Below are 24,275 nucleotides of genomic sequence, written 5' to 3' on the forward strand. Positions count from 1 at the left end.
AGGGATTCTCCCTGAAGTGGGGGAGGCTCCTCTGACCCCGGGCAGAAAGGACCGCGTGCCCACGTGCCCAAGACCCCCACGCGGCTGGCCTGGGGCTGGCTGGGACCCCCCCCTGATGCCAGCACCTCCGGACGCCCCGCTCCTCGCGGCTCTGCTCTCTCCTCTCTCTTCCCCGGCTCCGTCTCCCTCATTCCTCGCCCTCTCCCTTCCCTTTTCCCGTTTCTCCTTTTATCATTCCGTCTCCGCATGTCCACGCGGTTCTGCAGTGCCCTCCCCGCTTGCCCCCACCACCCCCGCGTGCCCCCAGGCCCCCCGAGTGCCCCCAGACCCCCCCCCCTCCCCGAATGTCCCCAGCCCCGCCGATTCCAAGTCCCCGCCGGCAGCTCCCCGGGATAATCGCAGCAATAACAGCAATAATGGGAATAACGATCAATGAATTGACGGGGTGGGGAGGGGGCTGGGGTGGGGGGGTGTGGGTAGCCAAAACCCCTCGGGGAGGGGGGGTGAGAACCCCTGGGAGAGGGGCCCGGCGCGGCGCTGGGGGATGCGCACACGCGTGTCCATGTGCACACACGTGTCCGTGCAGGTGACGCAGGTGGCGTGTCCAGCCCGAGGTGGGTGGGGGTGCAGGACGAGAGGAACCCCCCCCCCCGGGTGTGGCAGGGTCTGGGGGGGCCCCCCTGGGTGCCCCCATCCCTTCCTGCTGAAGTTTTGGGGGTCCAAGCAGGGGGGGGTCTCTCTGCCCTCCCCGGGAAGGGCAGCACCGCCGGTGTCCCCCCCGTGCCTCCACCGGGGTTTGGGGTCTCCGGGAGATGGGGCGGGGGGGGTGGAAGCACCGGGAGCGTCCCGGGGGGCGGGGGGAGAGCGGGACAAGTCCGGGAGCATCGGGGGGAGCGGGAAGATGGAGCAGGAGGGGGGGGCACCCCGGGGTGCTGAAGGATCGGGGGGCAGGTCCGGGATCCGGAGGGTGCAGGGTCCGCGGGAGAGAGAGGCAGGACCGGGATGTCCCGGGGTGCGGGGGCCTCCAGGAAAGGGGGGGGCAGGACCGGGGGCACCCCGAGGTGATGGAGAAGACGGGGGGGGGGCACAACTGGGGATACCCCGGGGTGCGAGGGAAGTTGGGGAGGGTAGGACAGGAGACCCCTCGGGTTGATGGAGAAGGCGGGGGGCAGGATCGGCGACACCCCGGGATGCTGAAGGAGGCGCGGGGGGAGGACCAGGGGCACCCCGAAATGCGGGGGGAGTAGGATGGGAGGCACCTCGAGGCGCGGGGCTCTCCCCGCGTCCCTCGCCCCGCTCTGTGGCGGAGCCGCCGGTGCGCGCGGGGCCGGTGCGGGGTCCCGGCGCCCCCGGAGCCGCCCCCCGGTGCCCCCCCGCCGGCCGGGATTGGCGGGGCCGCCGAGGCACCGCCCGGCCCCGCAAGTCTCCAACTTTCTTCCCGCCGCCCCTCGCCGCCGCCGCCGCCGCCGCCGCCGCTCCCGGAGCCCCGCGATGCTCCGCCGCCGCCTGCCCCTGCTCGGGCCCGGGCTGCTGCTGCTGCAGGTACGGGGGCATCCGGGACCCCCGGCCGGGGGCGAGCTGCCGCCGCCGCGGGGCGTGCGGGGGGGCGCGGTTACCGGGCAGGGGGGCGATTACCGGGCGGGGGGGGGGGGGGAAGTCGTGCAGTTTTTGGGGGCGTAGGACAAATCCGGGGGAGGGGGAGTGGGGTCCTGGCGGGGGTCGTGCAGTGGGAGGGGGGGTTGTCGGTCCTGGGGGGGGTCGTGCAGAGTGGGGGGGGCGCGGTTCGGTTCGGGGGGGGTGTCGTGCATTGGGGGGGCTGTGGCAGTCACGGAAAGCGAGGACGGTTTGGGGGGGTCAGGCGCGACCCTGGGGGGGTCGAGCAGACACGGGGGGAGGGGGCGTAAGGGGGTGAACGGGAGAGTTGTGGGGGGGGGCGGCTGACAGGGGTTGCATATGGGGGGGGTCCTGCCCCCCCCTCCCCCAAGCTGGAGGGACACGGGGCTGTCCCGGAGCTCGGGTGGAGTTGTGGTGTCGGGGGGAGCCTCGGGGGGTCCCGTCGCCGGTGAAGCCCCTCCGGTCCCCCCCCCCCTCGGTTGCAGAGCGCGGGAGGCGCCGTCTGGCAGGTGCGGGGGGGGGGGGGGGGGGCAGAGAGACGGAGCCGCGCGTGAGCGTGGGGGCGGCCACGCGTGGGTGGGTCGGACCCTCTGCCCGAGGGTTCCGCGGGGGGCTCGGGGGGAGCCCTTGTCCCGCACCCCGCACCTGCAGCACACCTGGGGAGGGGGGAGCAGGGTGACATCCCCACGGCGGCCGTGTCGGGGAGAGGGAGAGGGGGGGCACCCACACAGGACTGGGGGGGCCCAGCTGTTCCCTGGTTGTGCCAAGGGCGTGAGCCCCAAAACCACCTGCAGAGGCGACGCCTCATTCCTGTCCCGACTCCGTTCGGCCTCAGCCGCTGCACGGGAGGGGGGGGCTCAGCCCTGCCGGGGGTCTTCTCCCACCCGCCCCATTCCCACCTCACCGAGTGCCCCCCAGCCATGGGGAGGACGCACGGGGGTCTCGACCGCCGGGACAGGCCTGGGAGCGGGGGGGGGGGACTTTGCCTGTTCCCCCCCTTTGCTGCTCTGTGGGAGCTGAGGAGCGGCTGCAGCCGCAGAGACCCCCCCCCACAATGTCCCCCAGTCCCAGATACTTAAAGCTTCCCAAGGCCACTCACCCCCGCGTGTCCCCCCTCTGCCACCTCCTCCTGGAGCCCCTCGGGGGGCTACAGCTGCATCCACCAGCGCCGTGGTGGTCAGGAGGGGGGGATGGAGCCCCCCCCCCCAGCCCAGCCGGGGGGGCCGGGCTCATCACCCAGCAGATCTGATTTCCTGACACTCCATTTTTACTTTCTGTGTTTCATGAATAAAATCAAACGAGTCAATTCCCTCTCGGGAATTGGATGCACATCAGGGACCCCCCCCCCCCCCGCCCCGCACCACCCGACCCCCCCAAGGCAAAGGCTCCTGCAACTTGTCTCTCCCTGGCGCGCTGCTCCCTGCGTGGGGAGGGGGAGACGTGTGCCCGCGTGTGGGGGTGGCTCGGCGTGACCCCCCCGCCCTCCCCGTGTCCATCCATTGCAGAGCATCTGTCGGTGCTGGAGCTGCTTCAAGACAAATGGGTTTGTTTTGATGAAATCCGGAGCAGGGCGCTGCCCTGGCCCCCCCGCCCCGCCCACGCAGGCGGCGGTGCTGAGGGGGGGGCACGGGGGGTTCAAAGCTGGGGGGCACGGGCATGGCCTGGGGCATGGGGTGGGCACGAGGGTGCAGGAGCCTCCTGCACAGGGATTACCCCGGGAGATGCCCTGAGCCCCGATCCCTCTGCCGTGGGGGTCCAGGAGCCTCCCCCACTCCCAGGGCTCCGGGAGGGGCCGGGGTCTGCCCAGCCGTGTGCCCACCGTGTGCCAGGGAAGGGTACCAGAGCCATTCCAGCCCCTCGGCTCTGCGGGCCTGTTGGGGAGAAACTTTGCCGGTCTCTTTTGGGGGTCAGGAGGGAGCTGGATGGGCGGGGGGATCCCACTGGCTTCCCCCCGGCTCTGGTGGGCACCTTAAACTGGTGCTCCCAGTGCCACATCCCAGCAGGACGGTGGTGGGGGCACTGGGCACAGGGGCAGGGGGGGCTGCACCCCCCAGGGCAGCAGTGACAGCCTTGTCCCTGCGGAGGAGTGAGGGACCCCCGGGGTGTGGGACCCCCGGAGTGTGGGACCCTCAAGGTGTGGGACCCCCGGGGTGTCACCCCCCCGTGCCGTGGGCTTGCTGGCAGTGCCAGCTGGGTGGCACTGGTGTGTGGGGATCAACCCCTGCCGGCATGGACAAACTCTGCCAGCCCAGGGGGTGCCTGTTCCCACTGTGGGGGTGCAGCCCACCCCTCCCCGCCCCCCCCCCACCCTTGGTGGCTGCTGCTGTGCTGGCAGTGCTGGAGCAGGCAGGGGGACGAGCCCACCTCTGATTGCGAGTGACACCCTCCCCTCCCCGGCCTTTCCCAGGCTCCTGCGTTATTTTTATGCATCCCGTTATTTTCTCTTCGTTGAGCATTAAATCTTGGGGGTCCCCCCGGGTGGGGCCCAGCCTGGCTCCCCGCTGCTGAGGGTCTCAGCCGGTCCCCCAGGCACACCCAGGACCCTCGGCTGGGCACAGCCGGACTTGGATGGAGGAAGGGCCATTCTCCCTGCGTTCCTGGGAGACAGATGCCGCCCTTGGCCCTGGGTGCCCCATGCCCTGGCGATGGGGTGACCCCACCCAGTCCTGAGCAAGATTCAGCAGGGGAGGGATGAGCGATGCTGGCCCTGGGTTGGGCAGGAACAGGCTGGAACAGGCAAGAACACCGGGATGAAGCCGCGATGGGATGGCTGAGCGCCACAGCAGGACCAGGACGGGGACAATGCTGTCCTTCCTCACCCTGCCCCACCTCTGCTGCCTTTGCCAGAATGTGTCCCGCCACACCCCCTGCGCCCCTGCCTCGGTTTCCCTCCTTTCTGGCACAGGCAGGTGAGGCAGCGGCTGTCTGTGAAGCACCTGAGTGTTGCTGGCAGCTTTTCCTCCTTGGATTAACCCTTCGCGGGAAAATGCCGCCTTGCTCTGCCGGTGGCCATGCCAGCCGGAGCCTGGTGGCCCGGGATGCCAAACTCATCCACTTTGTCCCCTCCTTCGCCTTGCTGTCACCCAGGAGCTGTCTCCTGGGCTGCTGGCTGACAGATGGCTTTGCTCTCAGCAGATGCTGCCAGCCCTTTCCACACAAGGACACCCCAATTCCCCCCTCCCCAGCTCCCATTTTTAGGGGCCATTTACCCGGTTCGTGGCTCGGAGGTGTGCACCACATCTGGGGCCAGAGGAGAGGATGTGGGGTTTGGGTGGTGGTGCTGCTGCCCTGCAGCCCCCTCTGGCCGGGGGTCCCTGGGGGTGCTGAGCTCCAGGGCCGGCCTGCAGCGGGCCGGTGCCCGGCCGGTGCCCGCGGGGCCGGGATCGGCTCCGTGCATCCCCCGGTGCCGTTCCTGCGGCTCCCGGAGCCGCCCGCCGTTGCGGCGGGTGCTGTGTGCTCAGCATGGCTGAGCTAATCTATCGCCAAACAAACACACACTGTTATTCCGAAAGAAGGTTTCCAAGCGACTCATTTCCCTTTTTTTAATAACTCTTCCCTCTGGTGCCCTTTGCACCCCAAGCTGGGAGATTCAATAAGGCTGGAGCCTGGAGCGTGGCTGGCGCAGCCTCAGCGAGGAGGGGGAGCAGTGGCTGGGGAGGGGGGGCACCCAGGGGTGCCCCCCAGCCAGACCCACCCACCCTTGCGCTTCCCGGTGCCGATCTGGCTCCAAGCCGGGGCCGGTTTTATTGCTTTTTTTCCCCCTCACTCCTGTTTTTAATTGCCAGTTTTCCGCTGGGGACTGGCAGAGGTGGCCGAGCCGGGATGGGGGGCAAGACGGGCGCTCCCCCCTGCGACAGCAGCCCCCAGCTGAGCCCCCACCGCTAATCACACTCTTGCCAATTAACACTCCCGGATGAATGACTTTGCCCGCCCTTTCTGCATCCACAGCTCCTCCTCTCAAGGAGCCAAGGTCCCCGCGGCCGGTGGCCCAAGGGTGGGGTGAGGCCGCGCTGGGACCCCGCAGCTGGAGCCCCCCCACCCCCTGGCCTGGCCGAGCTCCAGGCTCGCCGCGGTGCCTGGCTCAGCCTTCGCGCTCGGGCGCTGGAGGTAAATGGCCCAGGAAAGATGAAGCTTCCTCTCCCGCCGCTTGGATTGCTGCTGAAGGAATAATCACGTCCCCGTGGCCCACCCCCCCCACCCCCCTCCAGCCCCCCCCGCCTTTTTCCCTGTTGCAAAAGGAAAGTCATTGTGGAGGAACAGAGCAGGGACGCGAATCAATCCCAAATCAATTCCCGGTGCACCGCGCTGGGCACAGATCCCGTGAGACCCCCGTGACCGTCCCAGCTGCTGGGCTGATGTCACAGTGGGGGAGACCCTCTCATTGTCCCCTCGGGCCCCCCGGCACAGGGCAGCGGAGCCTGATCTGCAGCAAGCAGAGCAAAGCCTCACCTGGCACCTGGCACGGGGCCTGGGCTGGGTGATGGGTGAACAGCGGGGCTGAATCCAGCCCTGGGGGGCACGAGGAGGGTCCCAGGGGGCTACAGGGACACGCTGTCCCCTGCTCCTGGTGGGAGCCAGTGCCTGGCTGCGGTGGGTCACGGTCCTTGTGACCCCAGAGGAGCTGCGGTCCCAGCGATGCCCTTGAGGGTCCCCACCGCCCCCGGGGGTCTCTTGGAGGGTCTCAATCAAAGTCCACTGCCGGGGGGTGTGGGGACAGCCGTGTCTTTGCTGCTGCCCCCCCACTTCCTAGGGGGAGCAGATCCCTGCTGGCACTGGGAATGTCAGGAGGAGATGTGCAGTGTGGGGGCCACAGGGATGGGGTCCCACCTGGGGGACAGCCTGGCATTTTCCCCCTCTCTGGTGACCTTCGCACTGGCCCTGTCTCATCCAGGGAGGTGGGGGGGGGGCGGGGGGGCTGGGAATGGGATTTATGATCCCGCCTGATACGATCTTATAAAATTTCCCGGGCACACTCGAAATTACATTTCCATAGCTCAGGAGCAGCGATCTCTGTGCGCGCCAATACCTGCCACTTTTATGGCTACATTTATTGCAATAATAAAGTGAATCGGTGAGGCAAGGGGTGGGGGTGCCTGGGGTGGGGGGAGCAGCCGGGCAGAAGGTGGGGGCTGCATTGCTGAGGGCCTGGGGTCCCCCTGTTTTGGGGGGACTCGGGGGAAGCTGCTGCTCTCATCTGCTGAAGAGCTGGAAGAGGGGTAGGATGGAACCCCACAGCCTGTTCTGCTGGGGGGAAACTGAGGCAGGGCCGAGGAGGGGGAGCATCCTGGGGGGGGCGTCCCTGGCACTGGAGATGTGGGAGTGACGTGGGACCCGTCCCTGCTGGCTGCACTTCCTTGTCCCCACGCACCATCCTCGCGAGCTGCCCGTGTCCCCACGTCCTGCTCAGAGTGACTGGGGGTGGCCGGGAGGAGCCCCCCGCCCCAGTGACCCCCACAAGGAGCTGGATCCCGCCGAAGTCCAGGGGGGTTCCCGGGCCTGTTGGCCTCCAGTCAGCTCAGGGAGCTGCAGGGTGACAGATGCCCAGCAGCCGCATGTCCCTGTCCCCCGCCGCCCCCGTGTCCCCTCTCTGCTGGCAGCTGCCCACCCGCCCGCACCCCCTCTCCCCCTCCTGCTCCGTTTATCTCCTGTTTTCCCATTCATTCCCTTTTCTCCTCCAGCCCAATGAGTCACACAAGCCCCGAATCCTTTGCCTGCTGCCGTCTCCTCCCTTCTATTATATTTTTTCCTTTGCTCTTAACAGCACTTTCCTTTTTCACCCGTGGGGGGAGAGACTCGGGATGTACATTCTTCCCGGCTCCCCCCCATCCACCTCCCAGCTCCTACCTCACCGTGAAGCCCTTAAAAGTAATAAATAAATAAAACAACGGCTGAGGAAAGAAAAGGCAGGAAACGAGTGACAGGGAAAAGGAACCAAAACGAAAGAAAGAAGGAGGAGGGAGAAAAAAAGTCCTACTCGGGCTATGAAATATTTATTAGCCAGCGCGTGCCGAGCGCGTTAATAAAGCTGCAGCATTTGCATATTTTTTTCTGTCGGCGAGGAGCGAGGTGTCTGTTTGTGGGGTGAAGGCACAGCTGATCCAAAGCTGATCCAAAGCTGATCCAAAGCCGGCCCCGTGCGGGTCGTGGTGCTGCTCGAGGTGACACCAGGCCTTGGGCACGCAGCACGTCAGTGTCACCTGGAGCAGGACCTCAGCACGCGGCTGGAAGGACCTGATGGTGGGTCTGGTGGATTTGGTTGGATTTGGTGAATTTGGTGGGTTTGGCTTTGGTGAGTTCATCCAGGCTCTCCTCTGGCTGAAGAGGTGCTGGTGTCAGATTCACCTGTCCTGATGCTGGAGATGCCCATCCCAATGCTGGGGTGCCCTTCCCAGTGCTGGGGGTGCCCATCCAATGTTGGGGGTGCCCATCCCAATGTTGGGGGACCCCTTCTCTGTGCTGGGGTTGCCCATTCTAGTGTTGGGATGCCCATCCTGGTGTTGAGGGTGCCCATCCTGGTGTTGGGGGTGCCCATCCTGGTTTTGGGATGCCCATCCCGGTGTTGGGGGTGCCCATCGTGGTGTTGGGGGTGCCCATCCTGGTTTTGGGATGCCCATCCTGGTGTTGGGGGTGCCCATCCTGGTGTTGGGGTGCCCATCCTGGTGTTGGGATGCCCATCCTGGTGTTGGGATGCCCATCCTGGTGTTGAGGGTGCCCATCCTGGTGTTGAGGGTGCCCATCCTGGTGTTGGGATGCCCATCCTGGTGTTGGGATGCCCATCCTGGTGTTGAGGGTGCCCATCCTGGTGTTGGGATGCCCATCCTGGTGTTGGGGGTGCCCATCCTGGTGTTGGGATGCCCATCCTGGTGTTGGAGGTGCCCATCCTGGTGTTGGGATGCCCATCCTGGTGCAGGCTGTGTCGAGCTCACCTGCCCACCCCCCTGTCAGGGGTTGTGGCTGCAGCAGCACACAAGGGGCAGAGGAAGGACCGAGGAAGCCTTGAGGGGGTCTCGCTGAGCCCCTCTCCAGGCAGGATCCATCCAGCCACCACTGTGGTTGTACACGTGGCAGGGTGGCCGTGCTCGGGCGTGTCCTGACTTGTCCCTGCATGTCACCTCTTCCGTGTCCTTTCGCCCTTCATCCCTTGCCAGCATCCTCGACTGCAGCCATCCCGGGGAGGGACCAGGTGCCCCCTCCCCAGTGCCCCCAGCCCAGGGGTGCCCAGCAGCACACCAGTCCTTTGCCCTGGCACCAAGCGCTCCCCAGGATGGTCACTTGCAGCTCAGTGTGGCAGCAGCACGGCCGTGCCCTGCCCATCTGGTAGGGACAGGGACAGCGTGGCTGTGAGGATGGGGACAGCGATGGGGACAGGAACGAGCTGGCAGTGGGGATGGGGACAGGTAGGGGATAGGGACCGAGACAGGCTGGTGGTAGGAATGGGCACAGGCTGGCTGCAGGAACTGGGACGGGCTGACTGTAGGGACAGCGTCAGCCTGGCAGTGGGGTGGGGACAAATTATTGGTAGGGATGGGGACAGGCATTGGCAGTGGCATTGATGGCAATGGTGGCATTGATAGGGACAGACTGGCAGTGGGAATGGGGACAAGCTGGGTGTAGGGATGGGGACAGGCTGGCAGTGGGGATGGGGACAAGCTGGGTGTAGGGATGGGGACAGGCTGGTGGCATTGATAGGGACAGACTGGCAGTGGGGACGGGGGTGGGCGTACAGGGAGCACGGGAATGCGTCACCCGGGATGTGCAGCCACACTGAGCACCTCGCTCCATGCATGTGCGTGTCACCATGTACATGTCACCATGTGCATGTCACCATGTGCATGTCACCATGTGTGTGTCACCATGTGCGTGTCGCCATGTGCGTGTCACCACACCTGTCACCATGTGCATGTCACCACACCCGTCACCATGTGCATGTCACCATGTGCATGTCACCATGTGCGTGTCACCATGTGCGTGTCACCATGTGCGTGTCACCACACCTGTCACCATGTGTGTGTCACCATGTGCATGTCACCATGTGTGTGTCACCACATGTGTCACCCTGTGTGTGTCACCATTTGCGTGTCACCCTGTGTCACCACATGTGTCGCCATGTGCGTGTCACCGCATATTTGTCATCGTGTGCATGTCAACACACATGTCACCATGTGTGTGTCACCACACATGTCACCATGTGCATGTCACCCTGTGTGTGTCACCACACATGTCACCATGTGTGTGTCACCACACGTGTCACCATGTGCATGTCACCCTGTGTGTGTCACCACACGTCACCATGTGTGTGTCACCACACATGTCACCATGTGTGTGTCACCACACGTGTCACCATGTGCATGTCACCCTGTGTGTGTCACCACACGTCACCATGTGTGTGTCACCACACATGTCACCATGTATGTGTCACCACACGTGTCACCATGTGCATGTCACCCTGTGTGTGTCACCACACATGTCACCATGTGTGTGTCACCACACGTGTCACCATGTGCATGTCACCCTGTGTGTGTCACCACACGTCACCATGTGTGTGTCACCACACATGTCACCATGTGTGTGTCACCACACGTGTCACCATGTGCATGTCACCCTGTGTGTGTCACCACACATGTCACCATGTGTGTGTCACCACACGTGTCACCGTGCTTGTGCACACACCGACGTGCTCGCAGGGCCATGCAGGACGCGCGGAGTTTTTCATGCACACCCAGCTGCATGGGCAGCAGTGCATGTGTTCGAGAGCACCCGCTGGCAATTCGTTGCATTACTCGGGCACGCAGGTGGCCCGGGCACACACCTGCGGCACCCACGGGTGCACACGCTCACCCAGAGACTCGGGAACAGCCACCCCGCAGCTCCCCGTGCTCCCTCGCCCACTCGGGCACGCCTGGGCACGCCGGGTGCCTCCCGCAGCCCCGCGGAGCCCGGCGCGGCACCGCGGCACCGCATTAGCACCCGCGCGGCGCCGGGAGATAAATGGGAGCTGTCAGAGGCACCTTGTTTGCTGCTAACCTTTGGAAATGCCACGGCGCCCCGGGCTGCGCGTGCCGGGGGGAGCGGGCCCGCGGGGATTGTCGCTCACCACCTCCAATTAATCTCCTCGCGCTAACGAAGGCGTCGGGGTGACAGGGGAGAGGCTGGCTTGACCCTGCGCCCATGGGGAGAGCAGGAGACCCCCGAGCACTGGAGCAGTGTCCGTGCTGCCAGGGACCCCGCCGAGGTGTGAGGACAGGATGGGAAAGGGGATGGGGACAGGGATGGGAACAGGCTGGCGGTAGGGACAGGGACAGGCTGGTGGCAATAATGGGGACAGGCTGGTGGTGGGCATGGAGACAGACTGGCCATGGGGACAGGGACAGGCTGGCTGTAGGAATGGAAACAGGTTGGCAGTAGAGATGGGGACACGCCTGGGACAGGGACAGGCTGGTGGTGAAGATGAGGCCTTTACTGGGGGTGTTGTGGTGCTCTGCTCCCCCCGCAGGGCTGGCGGGGCTGTTCTGCCTTGAGCCCATACCCTATCACTCCCAGCCCCTCTCTCGGGGTGCTGGAGCTCATCCCAGCCCACACCAGGGCAGCCAGGCCCCCCTGTCCCCCTCCCTGCTGCTCCACTCCCCTCCACCAAGGTGACCGAGGGTCTCGGGGGAGCAGCTGACGGCGCTTGGCCCCAGCAGCAAATGGGATGTGAGTGGCCATCACAGCCGGGCCTGACAAACCAAATTGATGCCGGCACCGAGAGCCTTCCCGGTCCCTCTGCAGCTGCCTCCAGCCCTTCCCGGTCCCTCTGCAGCTGCCTCCAGCCCTTCCCGCATCCTCGCCTGGCTCCGTGTGCTCACGGGGTGGGGGGTGGCACACGGTGCCTGCGGACACACGGCAGCCCCACACGGCTACAGAAGGGCACACGAGGGGCTTGAGAGCAGCTAAACCACGGAATGATGCTGTGGGGATCATGATGAGGATGAGGAAGAGCACAGGCAAGGGGACGAGGAGGGGAGCAGCAGGGATGTGTAGATCCAGCGGTGCATGTGACGGTGAAAAACAACCATCTCAGGTAACCCGTGTGGCAGCCTGGCACTGGCCACGGCTCCTGGTGAGAACAGGGCGGGAGGGGGCCGGCACTGGGACCCCCCCGTGCACCCACAACGCATGTCCAGGAGGTTCAGGGGCACGTGCGGGCGGCTGCACCCCGACGGCACAGCAGGAGCATTAATATTTAACGCGAGGTGTACGGGACCTGCCCTGAATGCCGACAGCGCTGCCAGGGCGCGGGGGGGTGACCTTGGCTCCCCTCGGTGCTGGCGAGGCTGAAGCGACCCCTGCTCATCCCCGCAGGCTCCGAGCCCCCCGGCCCGGGCTCAGCGGGGGCTGCGGGCAGCGAGGGTCCCCCCGCGATCCGGGCTGCGCCGGTGCCGCAATCGATCGCCCTGGCTGCATCGCAGCCGCTGCCCTGCTCTGCAATTCCCTTTCATCCCCCGCTCCCCCAGCAGCTCCTGCCGAGGGACTGGAGGGGTTGGGGGGCTGCCAGTCTGGCCCCTCGCCCGCAGGGGCTGGGGTACCTCTAGTCCTGCAGGGATGGGGCGTGTTGGTTCTGTCTGTGCCCGGCCTGTGCCCCCCAGCCCCTGGCTCTGTCCCGTGCCAGCCTGGGCTGGGGATCCGCAGCCCCAGGAGCACAGCGGGGGCTGCCAGTGTCTGTCCCCCTCTGTTCCTACTGCGTCCCCTCCCGACTGCCCATCCCTGTCCCTTCCTTGTCCCTTCCCTGTCCCTTCCCTGTCCCTCCAGCGATTCCCATCACAGCCTCTTCCAATCCAATCACATCACACCCCCCTCACCCCTGCACGGAGTCATGGAGAGGGAAACTGAGGCAGGGGAGGAAGGGCACAGGCACCTGCGGCACTGCTGGGGACCGGCCTTGGCTCCCAGCCCTGGCTGAGATGGAAATCCAGCGCAGAGCTCGGAAACCTCCAGAAATCCTTGCTGGTGGTGGGGGCTCAGCAGGATGCGCTGCCGTGCGTGTTCCCCGTGGGCTGCAGCCCCAGCCCCTCGCCGCGGGTGCAGAAGGATTTGGGGGGCTCCCAGCTGAGGGGTCACAGTGGGGTGTGGGGGGGTCCCAGGCCTGACGGATGCAGAGACGGAGCAGAGTTGGGGTGCTGACACCGCCCCTCTCCCAAAAACGCAGCTCCCTCAGCTGGGGGGTGCCCCTCTCCCGCTCCCCTCGTTATCTCACCATCCCGGTCCTGCCCCCCCTCTCCGGCTGGCGAAGGCGCCCGGCTTTGAAGCTGCGTTGAAATATAGATAAGGGCGAAGGCAGCAGCCGAGCTGGGAAAGAGCCGGGGGGAGCGGGGGGCTGGCCGGGCTGGGGGTGCAGGGATGGATGCTGAGCTGCAGCTCTGCACCGCACACCCTGGCCCCCCACGATGGGCTGAAACACCCCAAATCCCCTTCCCACGGACATGGCGGGGCTGCATGCCCTGCCCAGGGTTCCTCTCTCTGGTGCAGCACAGCCAGAGCAGATTTAGGAGCTCAGCCTGGCACAGCTCGGGGGGATGCCAGGGGTGGATCAGATGGAGCCTCTGGATCAGCAGAGGGTGTGGAGGTCCCTGGCTGAGCCCCCCCCGTGGTGTTGCTCCATCTCTGCAGGGAGACCCTGCACTGAGAGCGGCCCAGCCATGGAGGAGGGGACATGGGGGGCTCACCCCTCTCAGATGGGGCTCATGGGACCCCTGTCATTCCCGATGGGGGATCATTCCCAAGCAGGAAACGGCATCGAGCCATTCTGTAGGGTGAGTGATGCCAGGATGAGCCCCCAGCAATGACAGGAGCCATTCCCTGGGCCTGCCTCAACTTCCCATGAGAGCACAGCCCCCCACGCTCCCCCCAGCCCCTCCAGCTGGTGCCTCTGCTCACCACCCCCTCCCCACTCCCCCTCCTCGTTCCTCCCGGGATCCAGGTCATCCAGAGCAGAAACTGCCGGAGCAGCCAAGCACCTGCCAGCTCAGGGCGACAGTGATTGACGAGGCCGGGGCTGCCGGAGCAGCATCCCGCGTGCCGGAGCAGCTGGCAGGGCAGGAGGGCACAGCGGGCACCCCGGGAGCAGGAGGATGAGGGATGGGGGCACGGGGGGCAGGTGGGCAGGGGGATGAGGGACAGGGGACACGTCAGAGTTGGGGTCCCAGGCTAGGGCTGGCATCTGGCTCTGCTCGCTGGTGTCCATCCCAGTGACTGGGGGAACCTTGGGAAGGGGCTGGTGTGGTGCCAGCCCAGCTGGTGCAGGCACGAGGATGGGGAGGGAGGAGTAGGTAGAGGATGAGGAGGGCGCAGGCAGAGGGATGAGGAGGGGGCTGTAGGTAGGAGGATGAGGAGGGTGCAGGCAGAGGGATGAGCAGGGTGCAGGCAGAGGGATGAGCAGGGTGCAGGCGGGAGGATAAGGAGGGAGGAGTAAGTAGAGGATGAGGAGGGTGCATGCAGGGGGATGAGGAGGGTGCAGGCAGAGGGATGAGGAGGGGGCTGTACGTAGGAGGATGAGCAGGGTGCAGGCAGGGGGATGAGGAGGGTTCAGGCGGGAGGATAAGGAGGGAGGAGTAAGTAGAGGATGAGGAGGGTGCAGGCAGAGGGACGGGGAAGGGCACAGGCACAGCTCACGCCCTCTCTGCCCTCTCTCCCCAGACGGTGTGTGCTGGCGGTCACGTCGCCAAGACCTTGGGGTACCTGGAGATGGGCACCTCCGGCCTCCTCAAGGATGTCCCCTACGGCACCCTGAAGCCCCCGGTGCTCGACCCCGGGCGGCTGATTCCGGCAGAGCCCCCCCGGGGCGCGGGGACACCGGCGGGCACCGGACGGAGCCCCTGGGACTGGCAGAAGAACCAGACGGCCGGGGAGCTGCTGAGCCCCCGCGCCCACCGCAAGCCCACCCTCAAGTCGAGCCGCACCAAGAAGATTTTTGGTTGGGGCGACTTCTACTTCAACATCAAGACGCTCAAGTTCAGCCTCCTGGTGACGGGGAAGATCGTCGACCACATCAACGGCACCTTCAGCGTCTACTTCCGACACAACTCCTCCAGCCTGGGCAACGTCTCCGTCAGCATCGTGCCCCCCTCCAAGGCGGTGGGATTCGAGGTGCTGGTGCCCGGCCCCCCAGCCCTGCTGCGGCCACCGCCCCCTCCCCAGCAGAGCACCCTGCCCGAGGGGCGCCCGGCCAAGGCGCTCAATTGTCACGTGGAGTACGAGAAGACGAACCGGGCGCGGAAGAACAAACCGTGCCTGTACGACCCGTCCAAGGTGTGCTTCACGGAGCACACGCAGAGCCACGCGGCCTGGCTCTGCGCCAAGCCCTTCAAGGTCATCTGCATCTTCATCTCCTTCCTCAGCATCGACTACAAGCTGGTGCAGAAGGTCTGTCCCGACTACAACTTCCAGCACGACAACCCCTACTTCGGCTGACGGCACCCAGGCAGGGGATGGCTGGGGGACAGGGGGGTTTCAGTGTCACTCGGGGGCCCCCTGTCACCCCCACACCAGCCTCCTCTTCATCACTCTGTGCTGGGTTGTGGGACAGTCGGTGCTGGGGGTCCTGGACCCCACCCAGTGCCGTCCCATCACTGGGATTCAGTTGGTTCTGGGGGTTGCAGGTTCCCCCCCCTAAAATGACATCCCATCCCTGCACCACAGTGGGGTACAGCCAGTTCTGGGGGTCCCACCCACCCACTGAGACCCCATCACTGAGTACCCCGTACTGGGGTAGAGCTGGTGCTGGGGGTCCCAGTTCCCCCCCCCCCAGTGACATCCCATCACTACATCACTGGGACAGAGCTGGTGCTGGGGGTCCTAGACCCCCACCCCCTGAGACCCATCATTGGGGTACTGGGGGTCCCCTCCGCTCCCTGAGACCCATCCCTGGGGTACACCTGTTCCTGGGGGTCCCAGCCCCCTCCCCCGCTGACACCCCATCATTGCAGCACTGCCCGTGCTGGGAACCCTGGACCCCCACCCATTGAGACCCCCCCCCACCCACTGAAACTCCATCCCCCCCCCCCCCCCCCCCATCGGGTACAACTGGTGCTGGGGGTCCCGGCCCCCCCACCCACTGAGACCCCCCCCCACACTGCAGCGGGGGGGGTGCAGGCACGGAGCCCCCCCCCCATGCTGGGGGCTGGGCTGGGGTCGCTGGCAGTGTGGGGGTGTACTGGGGGGAGCACAGCGTGTGCAAGGCCCCACCCAGGTATTCTGGAGACCCCCCCCCTCCACTGGTGCCACATCCGAGCCCTCGGTGCCCCATGGACCCCCCCCACCTCCATGGGGACCCCCCCCAAGGTGTGCAGCCCCTACACCCAGCGCCGTGAAAAAGTGCCAGGAGTGGGTTAGGGATGCGATTTGGGGCGGGGGGGGGGGGTTCCCGGGGGGTTGCCCCCTCCTCTCGGGGAGGGGCTTCTTCATCTCTTTTTTTTTTTTTTTTTGTAAAGAAAATGAAAATGGAAAAAAAGTGGAAAATAAAGAAAAGCCTGGGAAAATAAAAAGGATTGTGTTTGATGGGGGGAGAGCGAGGAGGCGGGACCCCCGGAATTAGGGAATGGGGGGATGCAGGGATGGGGACTCTAGGATAAGGCGTGGGGGGGAGGGATGGGGGACCCCGGGTTGGGGTGAGGGGGTTGCAGAGATGGGGGACCCCAAAATTAGGGATGGGGGGGTGCAAGGACGGGGATCTCAAAATTAGAGATGGGGGTGGTGCAAGGATGGGGGACCCCAAAATTAGAAATAGGGGTGGTGCAAGGATGGGGGTCCCCAAAATTAGGGATGGGGGGGGTGAAAGGATGAGGGACCCTAAAATTAGGGATGGGGAATGCAGGGATAAGGGCTCAAAATTAGGGATGGGGGGGGGTGCAAGGACGAGGAACCCCAAAATTAGGGATGAGGGAGGTGCAAGGACGGGGAACCCCAAAATTTGGGATGGGGGGTGCAGGGATAGGGGACCCCAGAATTAGGGAAGGGGGGTGCGGGGATCGGGCTGACCCCGGTTTGGGGGGGGGGGGTGGGGTGGGGGACGTGTCGGACCTCCAGTTTCCCGTCGGCCCCCGCGGCTCCGGTGGCTCCGCCCTCCCGGCAGCGCGCGCGTGGGGGCGGGGCCAGGCGGGGGCCGGGACCGGGACCGGGACCGGCGCCGGGACCCGGCCGGGACCCACGTGCAGCGCGGACCGACATGTGGCCGCTCCGCCTGGGCAGGGTGAGCCTCGGGGCTGGGAGCGGGGCCCGGTGCCCGCGGGGGGGGGGGTCCCCGGTTGCCGGTAAGGATCCCCGGTAAGGATCCCCGCATCCCCCGGTGCGCGCTGGGTGCTGCGGTCCCGGTGTCTCCCGGTGCCCGGGGGGACAGCCCCGGTACGCGGAGGGGGGGACACCCGCTGCGGTTCCCGGTGCACGGGAAGTCCCGGTGCACGGAGGGAGGGTCCCGGATCCCAGAGGGGTCCCGGTGCCCGGGGGATTTCGGTGCTCGCAGGGATCCCGGTGCCCACAGCGTGCTGCAGCCCCGGTGGCGCAGGGGTCTCGGTACCGGCCGGGTCCCGGTCCCCAGTGCGGGGTCTCCGTCCCCGCTGCCGGGGGGGGGGGGGGGGGGTGTCCCGGTGCCCCCGTTCCCCCCCCTGTGTACCCCTTCCCCCACCCTCCATCGCCCCCGGGGCTCTCAATTCCATCCCGCTCCTCCTCCTCGCCCCCGGCTGGGCACCGGGACCCCCATCCCGGTGTCGTGTGGTCCCCCCCCCCCCCACCACCGCGGCCCGGTTCGCCCCCCCCCCCCCACCCCCCACCCCCGCGGACTTTGCCTCCGTCCCAAAGGTCCCCGGGGCCGGTTCAGCACCGCCACCGGCCTTGGCCCCTGCCCGGTGCCCGCGGCCCCGCGGGTGATGCAATGGGGCGGCAGCGCTTACATCACCCGGCACCGGGCACCGGGATGAGGGGGGGCACTGGGGGCACCCCGCGGGTGTCCCCCCGCAGCCACCGTGTACAACGAGGGGGGGGGGGGGGTCCCATGGGTGAGAGTCCCGCTGTGCACCTGAGCTTGGGGGGGATCCCCGTGGGGTTTTGGGGGGGGGGTCCTTGTGTGCTTTTTGAGGATTTTGAGGGGGTCTTCATGTACCTTGTGGGGTCCTTGGAGGTCCCCATGTGCCGTGGGAGGATCCCCAAATGTCTTCGGGGGTCTCTGTGTCCTTTGTGAGGACTTTTAAGGGGGTTTTCATGCACCCTGTGGGGTCCTTGGACGTCCCCATGTGCCTTGTGGGGGCCTTGGGAGGATCCCCATGTGGCTTGTGGGGTCCCTATGTACTTTGGGGGGTCCTTGGGGTCCCCATGTGCCCCGTGGGGTCCTTGGTGTCCCCATGTGGTCCTTGGGGTCCCCATGTGCCCCGTGGGGTCCTTGGGGTTCCCATGTCGTCCTTGGGGTCCCCATGTGCCCCGTGGGGTCCTTGGGGTCCCCATGTGCCCCGTGGGGTCCCCATGTGCCCCGTGGGGTCCTTGGGGTCCCCATGCTTCCACCTTGCAGGGTGACACACCGGTGGCTGGAGACAGATCATGGTGGTGTGGCGCCTGCCACTGTCACCTGTAGGTCCTGGGACGGGCTAGAGGGGCTCTGGGGGGGGGTCACAGCTTGTCCCTCCCCCCTCTCTGAGCAGACCCTGCAGCGATGGGGGGGCCGGGTGGGCACTGGCAGCCAGCGGGCACAGCACGGCCCCGCCGCCGCCGCCGCCGCCGCCGCCGCCGGGCACGTCCCCGGCTGGACGGGGCAGGAGAGCCTGGCCGAGAGCGACCCCGAAATGTGGAGCCTGGTGCAGAAGGAGAAGGATCGGCAGTGCCGGGGGCTGGAGCTCATCGCCTCTGAGGTGGGGCCCGGGGGGGCTTGGGCAGGGGTGGGGTGGGGGCTGGGGGACCCCCTGCTTAGGGGGTTTGGCCGCTCCGATTCCCATCCACCTTTTTCCCCACCCCACCCCCAGAATTTCTGCAGCCGGGCGGCGCTGGAAGCCCTGGGCTCCTGCCTCAACAACAAATACTCGGAGGGGTATCCTGGGAAGAGGTAAAGTGGGGAGTGGGCTGGGGGGGGGCACTGGGATTCAGCTGCAGGAGACATCCAGGGAGCCCCAGGGTCCGCAGTGGTGATGCCTTGAGAAGGCTGACCTAGAACAGAGACTAGACGGAGCTAAAGAATAAATTAGGGATTTATTAGGAGGCCTCAGTGGATCCACCTTGAGCAGCACAAGAGCCCAGTCAGGGCTACACGCCTGGTGAGCCCAAAATGGTCAGAAAATGAACCCAAAATGGTCACAAGATGAACCCAAAATGGTCACAAAATGAAGCCAGGATGAACCCAAAATGGTCACAAAAATGGACACCTGGTCACAGGGTCTCTCACTTTTTACAAGTTTTGGTTCATTTGCATATTGGGGTTAATTGTCCAATTACAGCTTTAGGTTATCCAGTCCCATCCTTGTTTTTCTCTCTTCAGTCCATGTTGTTTCTGCTCTTGGGCCTGAGATTTCGATCAGTTGTCCTTGGTTCCCAGCTAGAGAAGGAATTGTTTTGTCTCCCTACTCTGTGAACAGAGCTCACCATCCCATAATACAAAGCCCAGACCCACAGAGTAAAGCAGCACAGGATCCGAAACATATAAAAACTAAAACCTGAGGCGTCACAACATGAATGTCAGCACTACACCCTAAAGCAGCACAGAACATACAAAAACTAAAACCTGAGGCGTCACTGGGGGCCGCCCTCTGCACCAAGCCTCCCATGGGGTCGGGCTGGCAGCGGGGACCCCCTGGTGACCCCGTCCTGTCCCCAGGTACTACGGGGGGGCCGAGGTGGTGGATCAGATCGAGCTGCTGTGCGAGCGGCGGGCGCTGGAAGCGTTCGACCTGGACCCCGCGCGCTGGGGCGTCAACGTCCAGCCCTACTCGGGCTCCCCGGCCAACTTCGCCGCCTACACGGCCCTGCTGCAGCCCCACGACCGCCTGATGGGGCTGGACCTGCCCGACGGGGGCCAGTAAGTGGGGAGCTGGTGGGGGGGGGGGGGGGGACGTGGGGCCCGCTGCCCCCCGGGGGTCCCGGCCTCACCCCGTGCCTCCCCCGCAGCCTCACGCACGGGTACATGACCGACGTCAAGAGGATCTCGGCCACCTCCATCTTCTTCGAGTCCATGCCCTACAAGCTTGATGTGAGCTGGGGGCTGGGTCTGGGGGAAGGGAGGGTCTGCGGGTGAGGGGAGCCCCGAGGTGTCCCCAAGGTGTCCCCAAGGTGTCCTCGAGGTGTCCGAGCTGCTCTGGCAAACCCCTGCCCTCCCTCCCCTCCGTGTCCCAGTGCCAAGGGAGGTGCCCAGGGCTCAGGTGGACGTGCCGTGCTCAGGGCAGAGGGGTTCCTCCACAAGCTGTCTGTCTGTCTGTCCAAGCTGTCTGTCTGTCCATCCATTTGTCCATTCCCAGCCTGACCAAGCTGGCTGTCCAGTTCTGGACTAACTGACCAAGCTCTCCTGTCTGTCCATCCCTCACAGCCGTCCCCGGGGCTGACTGACCTCTCTGTCTGTCCGTCCCCAGGCTGACTGATGGAGCTCTGTCTGTCTGTCTGTCTATCCCTGGACTGACTGAACGAGCTCTAACTGTTCATCCATCTCTCACAGCTGGCCATGGGGCTGTCTGTCCATCTGTCTGACCCTGGACTGACTGACCTGTCTGTCTGTCTGTCCCTCCCTGGACTTACTGACCTGTCTCCCTGTCCCTGGACTGACCAATCTGTCTGTCTGTCTATCCCTGGGCTGACTCACCTGTCTGTATGTCTGTCCCTGGACTGACCAGTCTGTCTGTCTGTCTGTCTGTCCCTGGACTGACCAATCTGTTTGTCCCTGGACTGACTGACCTGTCTGTCTGCTTGATCTTGGGCTGACTGACTTGTCTGTCTGTCCCTGGGCTGACTGAACTGTCTGTCTGTCTGTCCCTGGACTGACCAGTCTGTCTGTCTGCCTGTCCCTGGGCTGACTGACCTGTCTGTCCCTGGACTGACCTAACTGTCTGTCTGTCTATCTCTGGGCTGACTGAACTGTCTGTCTGTCTGTCCCTGGACTGACCAGTCTGTCTGTCTGTCTGCCTGTCCCTGGGCTGACTGACCTGTCTGTCTGTCCCTGGACTGACCTAACTGTCTGTCTGTCTGTCCCTGGACTGACCAGTCTGTCTGTCTGTCTGTCTGCCTGTCCCTGGGCTGACCTGCCTGTCTGTCTGTCCCTCCCAGCCCGCCACAGGACTGATTGACTACGCCCAGCTGGAGGTGACGGCGCGGCTCTTCCGTCCCCGGCTGATCATCGCGGGCACCAGCGCCTACGCCCGCCTCATCGACTACGCCCGCATCAGGAGGGTACGTGGGGAGGGCCCGGGGCCTGCGGACGGGGCTCCGGGGCCAGCCGGTGACCGCGGTGTCCCCAGGTGTGCGAGGAGGTCAAGGCGTACCTGCTGGCCGACATGGCCCACATCAGCGGGCTGGTGGCGGCCAAGGCCATCCCGTCGCCCTTCGAGCACGCGGACGTGGTCACCAGCACCACGCACAAGACCCTGCGTGGCGCCAGGTGAGAGCCCTGGAGCGGGGCTGTGGCCGTGGGGATGGGGCTGGTGTCCCCTGGCGAGGAGAGGTGACAGGGTCTCGCGTCACCAGGGCGGGATTGATCTTCTACCGCAAGGGCGTGCGCTCCGTGGATAAGAAGACGGGCAAGGAGACCCTCTACGACCTGGAGGACAGGATCAACTTCTCCGTGTTCCCCTCCCTGCAGGGGGGACCCCACAACCACGCCATTGCTGCCGTGGCTGTGGCCCTCAAACAGGTCTGTGCCGGGCTGGGGGGGCTTGGGGCAGGGGGCAGGGGGTGACCTGTCCCCGCTGTGCTGATGGGGTGTTCCCCCCCTGCTCCCAGGCCAGCTCCCCAGCTTTCCAGGAGTACTGCCAGCAGGTGCTGAGGAACGCCAAGGCCATGGCACAGGCGCTGCTGCAGCGGGGGTACACCCTGGTGTCAGGTGATGCTCCAGTCCTGAGGTTTTGGGGTCAAGGAGGGGTGAGCTGTGGTGGGGACAAGGTACACCCTGTGGTGGGGATGAGGTACACCCTGGTGTCAGGTATTGTTCCAGTCCTGCTGTTTTTGGGGTCAAGGAGGGTTGAGATGTGGTGGGGACGAGGTACACCCTGGTGTCAGGTGATGCTCTGGCCCCGCTGTTTTTGGGGTCAAGGAGGGGTGAGCTGTGGTGGGGATGAGGTACACCCTGGTGTCAGGTATTGTTCCAGTCCTGCTGTTTTTGGGGTCAAGGAGGGGTGAGCTGTGGTGGGGACAAGGTACACCCTGTGGTGGGGATGAGGTACACCCTGGTGTCAGGTATTGCTCCAGTCCTGCTGTTTTTGGGGACAAGGAAGGGTGAGCCATGGTGGGGACGAGGTACACCCTGGTGTCAGGTGATGCTCTGGCCCCACTGTTTTTGGGGTCAAGGAGGGTTGAGCCGTGGTGGGGATGAGGTACACCCTGTGGTGGGGATGAGGTACACCCTGGTGTCAGGTATTGCTCCAGTCCTGCTGTTTTTGGGGACAAGGAAGGGTGAGCTGTGGTGGGGACGAGGTACACCCTGGTGTCAGGTGATGCTCTGGCCCCGCTGTTTTTGGGGTCAAGGAGGGGTGAGCTGTGGTGGGGATGAGGTACACCCTGGTGTCAGGTATTGTTCCAGTCCTGAGGTTTTGGGGTCAAGGAGGGTTGAACTGTGGTGGGGACGAGGTACACCCTGGTGTCAGGTATTGTTCTAGTCCTGCTGTTTTTGGGGTCAAGGAGGGGTGAGCTGTGGTGGGGACAAGGTACACCCTGTGGTGGGGATGAGGTACACCCTGGTGTCAGGTATTGCTCCAGTCCTGCTGTTTTTGGGGACAAGGAAGGGTGAGCTGTGGTGGGGACAAGGTACACCCTGGTGTCAGGTGATGCTCTGGCCCCGCTGTTTTTGGGGACAAGGAAGGGTGAGCTGTGGTGGGGACGAGTGGCTCTGCTCGGTCTCAGGGCAGCAGTGGGGTGTGCAGGGGGATTGGGGGTGAGGCAGAACAGAGGCAGCACTGCAGAGCAGGAAAGGGGTGGCAGAGGGGTCTGGGGGTGCTCAGGGATCCTCACCCCTCTCCTTTGCTCCTCAGGTGGCACCGACAACCACCTGGTGCTGGTGGACCTGCGGCCCAAGGGCATCGACGGGGCGCGGGCAGAGCGGGTGCTGGAGCTCGTCTCCATCACGGCCAACAAGAACACGTGCCCGGGGGACAGGAGCGCGCTGACACCCGGGGGGCTGCGCCTCGGTGAGGGACAGGCCCTGCCCAGGCTCCATTTTCACCCCACAGCAGCCCCACTCTGTTTCACCCTTCTCTGAGTGGGAATTCGGAGCTTGTTTTGGCTGGGAAAGGGGGCAGGACCCCATAGGGGCCAGAACTTGGGGATCCTCTTGGGGAGCCACAATGAGGGGCTTGGACCGAGGGGGCCCCTTGGGGGGCTGGGATTCAGGGAGCCCCTTGTGGGGCTGGGAGCCAGGGAGCCCTTGTGGGGCTGGGAGCCAGGGAACTTCTTGTGGGGCTGGGAGCCAGGGAACTTCTTGTGGGGTTGGGAACCAGCGAGCTCCTTGTGGGGTTGGGAACCAGCGAGCTCCTTATGGGGTTGGGAACCAGCGAGCTCCTTATGGGGTTGGGAACCAGGGAGCTCCTTATGGGGTTGGGAACCAGGGAGCTCCTTATGGGGTTGGGAACCAGCGAGCTCCTTGTGGGGTTGGGAACCAGGGAGCTCCTTGTGGGGCTGGGAAGCTCCTTGGGGGCCTGGGACTCGGAGCCCCTTGTGGGGCTGGTGCCCCCACAGTGGTCCTGTCCCTGATGGGCTCTGTCCCCAGGTGCCCCCGCGCTGACCTCCCGCCACTTCCGCGAGGAGGATTTCCAGAAGGTCGTGGAGTTCATCGACGAGGGCATCGCTCTGGCCCTGGACGTCAAGAGCAAAACCAGTGAGCGGTGGGGGGGGCCCCTCTCTCCCCATTTCCCACCTTCCTGGGTGCCCCTCAGCCCTTCTCCCCTTGTGGCGCCAGCCCTGCTCCCCAGACCGGTGCCAGCCGCTGCTGTGGGTACCTGGGAAGGGATGGAGCTGCCCTGGGGCTCACCTGTGGCCCCCCCCCCCCCCCACCCCCAGGTAAGCTCCAGGACTTCAAGACCTTCCTGCTGCAGGACCCGGAGACGCAGCGGCGCCTGAGCGACCTCCGCCAGCGCGTCGAGACCTTCGCCCGTGCCTTCCCCATGCCCGGCTTCAGCGACCACTGAGAGGGGGGGGCACCCCTCCTGCCAGGCTGGGCTCACTGGGGGAGGGGGGCACAGAGAGGCTGAGACCCACCCTCTGCCTCTCCCCCTCTCCTTCTTCCCCGTGTTCACCTTTGGGTGCTGCGTCCCTGGGGTGGGGGCGGCGCGCGCCCATCCTGCTGTCAGTGTTAGGGTACGGAGAACCCCCAGACCCTGCTTGGGGTGGGGGGGCACTGCTTGCTCCAGCCTCATCTTGCACTTTTCTATGGGGAGGGGTTGCTAATAAAAGCGGGGGCAGAGCCTGGAGGTGTGTGGGTGCTGTGCTGGGGGGGGGGGGCAGAGGGATGTTGGGGGCAG

The 24,275-nt window shown here is 65.4% G+C and overlaps 2 protein-coding genes across 2 annotated transcripts; both read left to right on the plus strand.

The window, feature by feature from the left end:
- The first annotated feature begins 1,476 nt into the window (after positions 1-1,476).
- NXPH4 (neurexophilin 4) lies at positions 1,477-16,116 on the plus strand. The gene is made up of 2 exons (XM_053967656.1): positions 1,477-1,542; positions 14,287-16,116. Exons 1-2 carry the CDS (start codon positions 1,492-1,494, stop codon positions 15,058-15,060), a joined length of 825 nt encoding a protein of 274 aa, XP_053823631.1. The 5' UTR covers positions 1,477-1,491; the 3' UTR covers positions 15,061-16,116.
- A 602-nt stretch (positions 16,117-16,718) lies between these two features.
- Positions 16,719-24,222, plus strand: SHMT2 (serine hydroxymethyltransferase 2). Its single transcript, XM_053967546.1, has 12 exons — positions 16,719-16,837; positions 18,276-18,482; positions 18,594-18,673; positions 19,439-19,639; positions 19,729-19,810; positions 20,875-20,997; positions 21,066-21,205; positions 21,292-21,457; positions 21,547-21,646; positions 22,791-22,946; positions 23,525-23,632; positions 23,815-24,222. Exons 1-12 carry the CDS (start codon positions 16,814-16,816, stop codon positions 23,940-23,942), a joined length of 1,515 nt encoding a protein of 504 aa, XP_053823521.1. The 5' UTR covers positions 16,719-16,813; the 3' UTR covers positions 23,943-24,222.
- The last annotated feature ends 53 nt before the right edge of the window (positions 24,223-24,275 follow it).

This window comes from Vidua chalybeata, chromosome 30, assembly GCF_026979565.1.
Source record: "Vidua chalybeata isolate OUT-0048 chromosome 30, bVidCha1 merged haplotype, whole genome shotgun sequence".
NCBI lineage: Eukaryota > Metazoa > Chordata > Aves > Passeriformes > Viduidae > Vidua > Vidua chalybeata.

Coding starts and splice junctions, on each gene's coding strand:
- SHMT2 (XM_053967546.1), top strand. CDS start 16,814: ATGTGGCCGCTCCGCCTGGGCAGG. Junction 16,838..18,275: donor GGCCGCTCCGCCTGGGCAGG/GTGAGCCTCGGG, acceptor CTCTCTGAGCAG/ACCCTGCAGCGATGGGGGGG. Junction 20,998..21,065: donor ACTACGCCCGCATCAGGAGG/GTACGTGGGGAG, acceptor CGGTGTCCCCAG/GTGTGCGAGGAGGTCAAGGC.
- NXPH4 (XM_053967656.1), top strand. CDS start 1,492: ATGCTCCGCCGCCGCCTGCCCCTGCTCGGGCCCGGGCTGCTGCTGCTG. Junction 1,543..14,286: donor CCGGGCTGCTGCTGCTGCAG/GTACGGGGGCAT, acceptor CTCTCTCCCCAG/ACGGTGTGTGCTGGCGGTCA.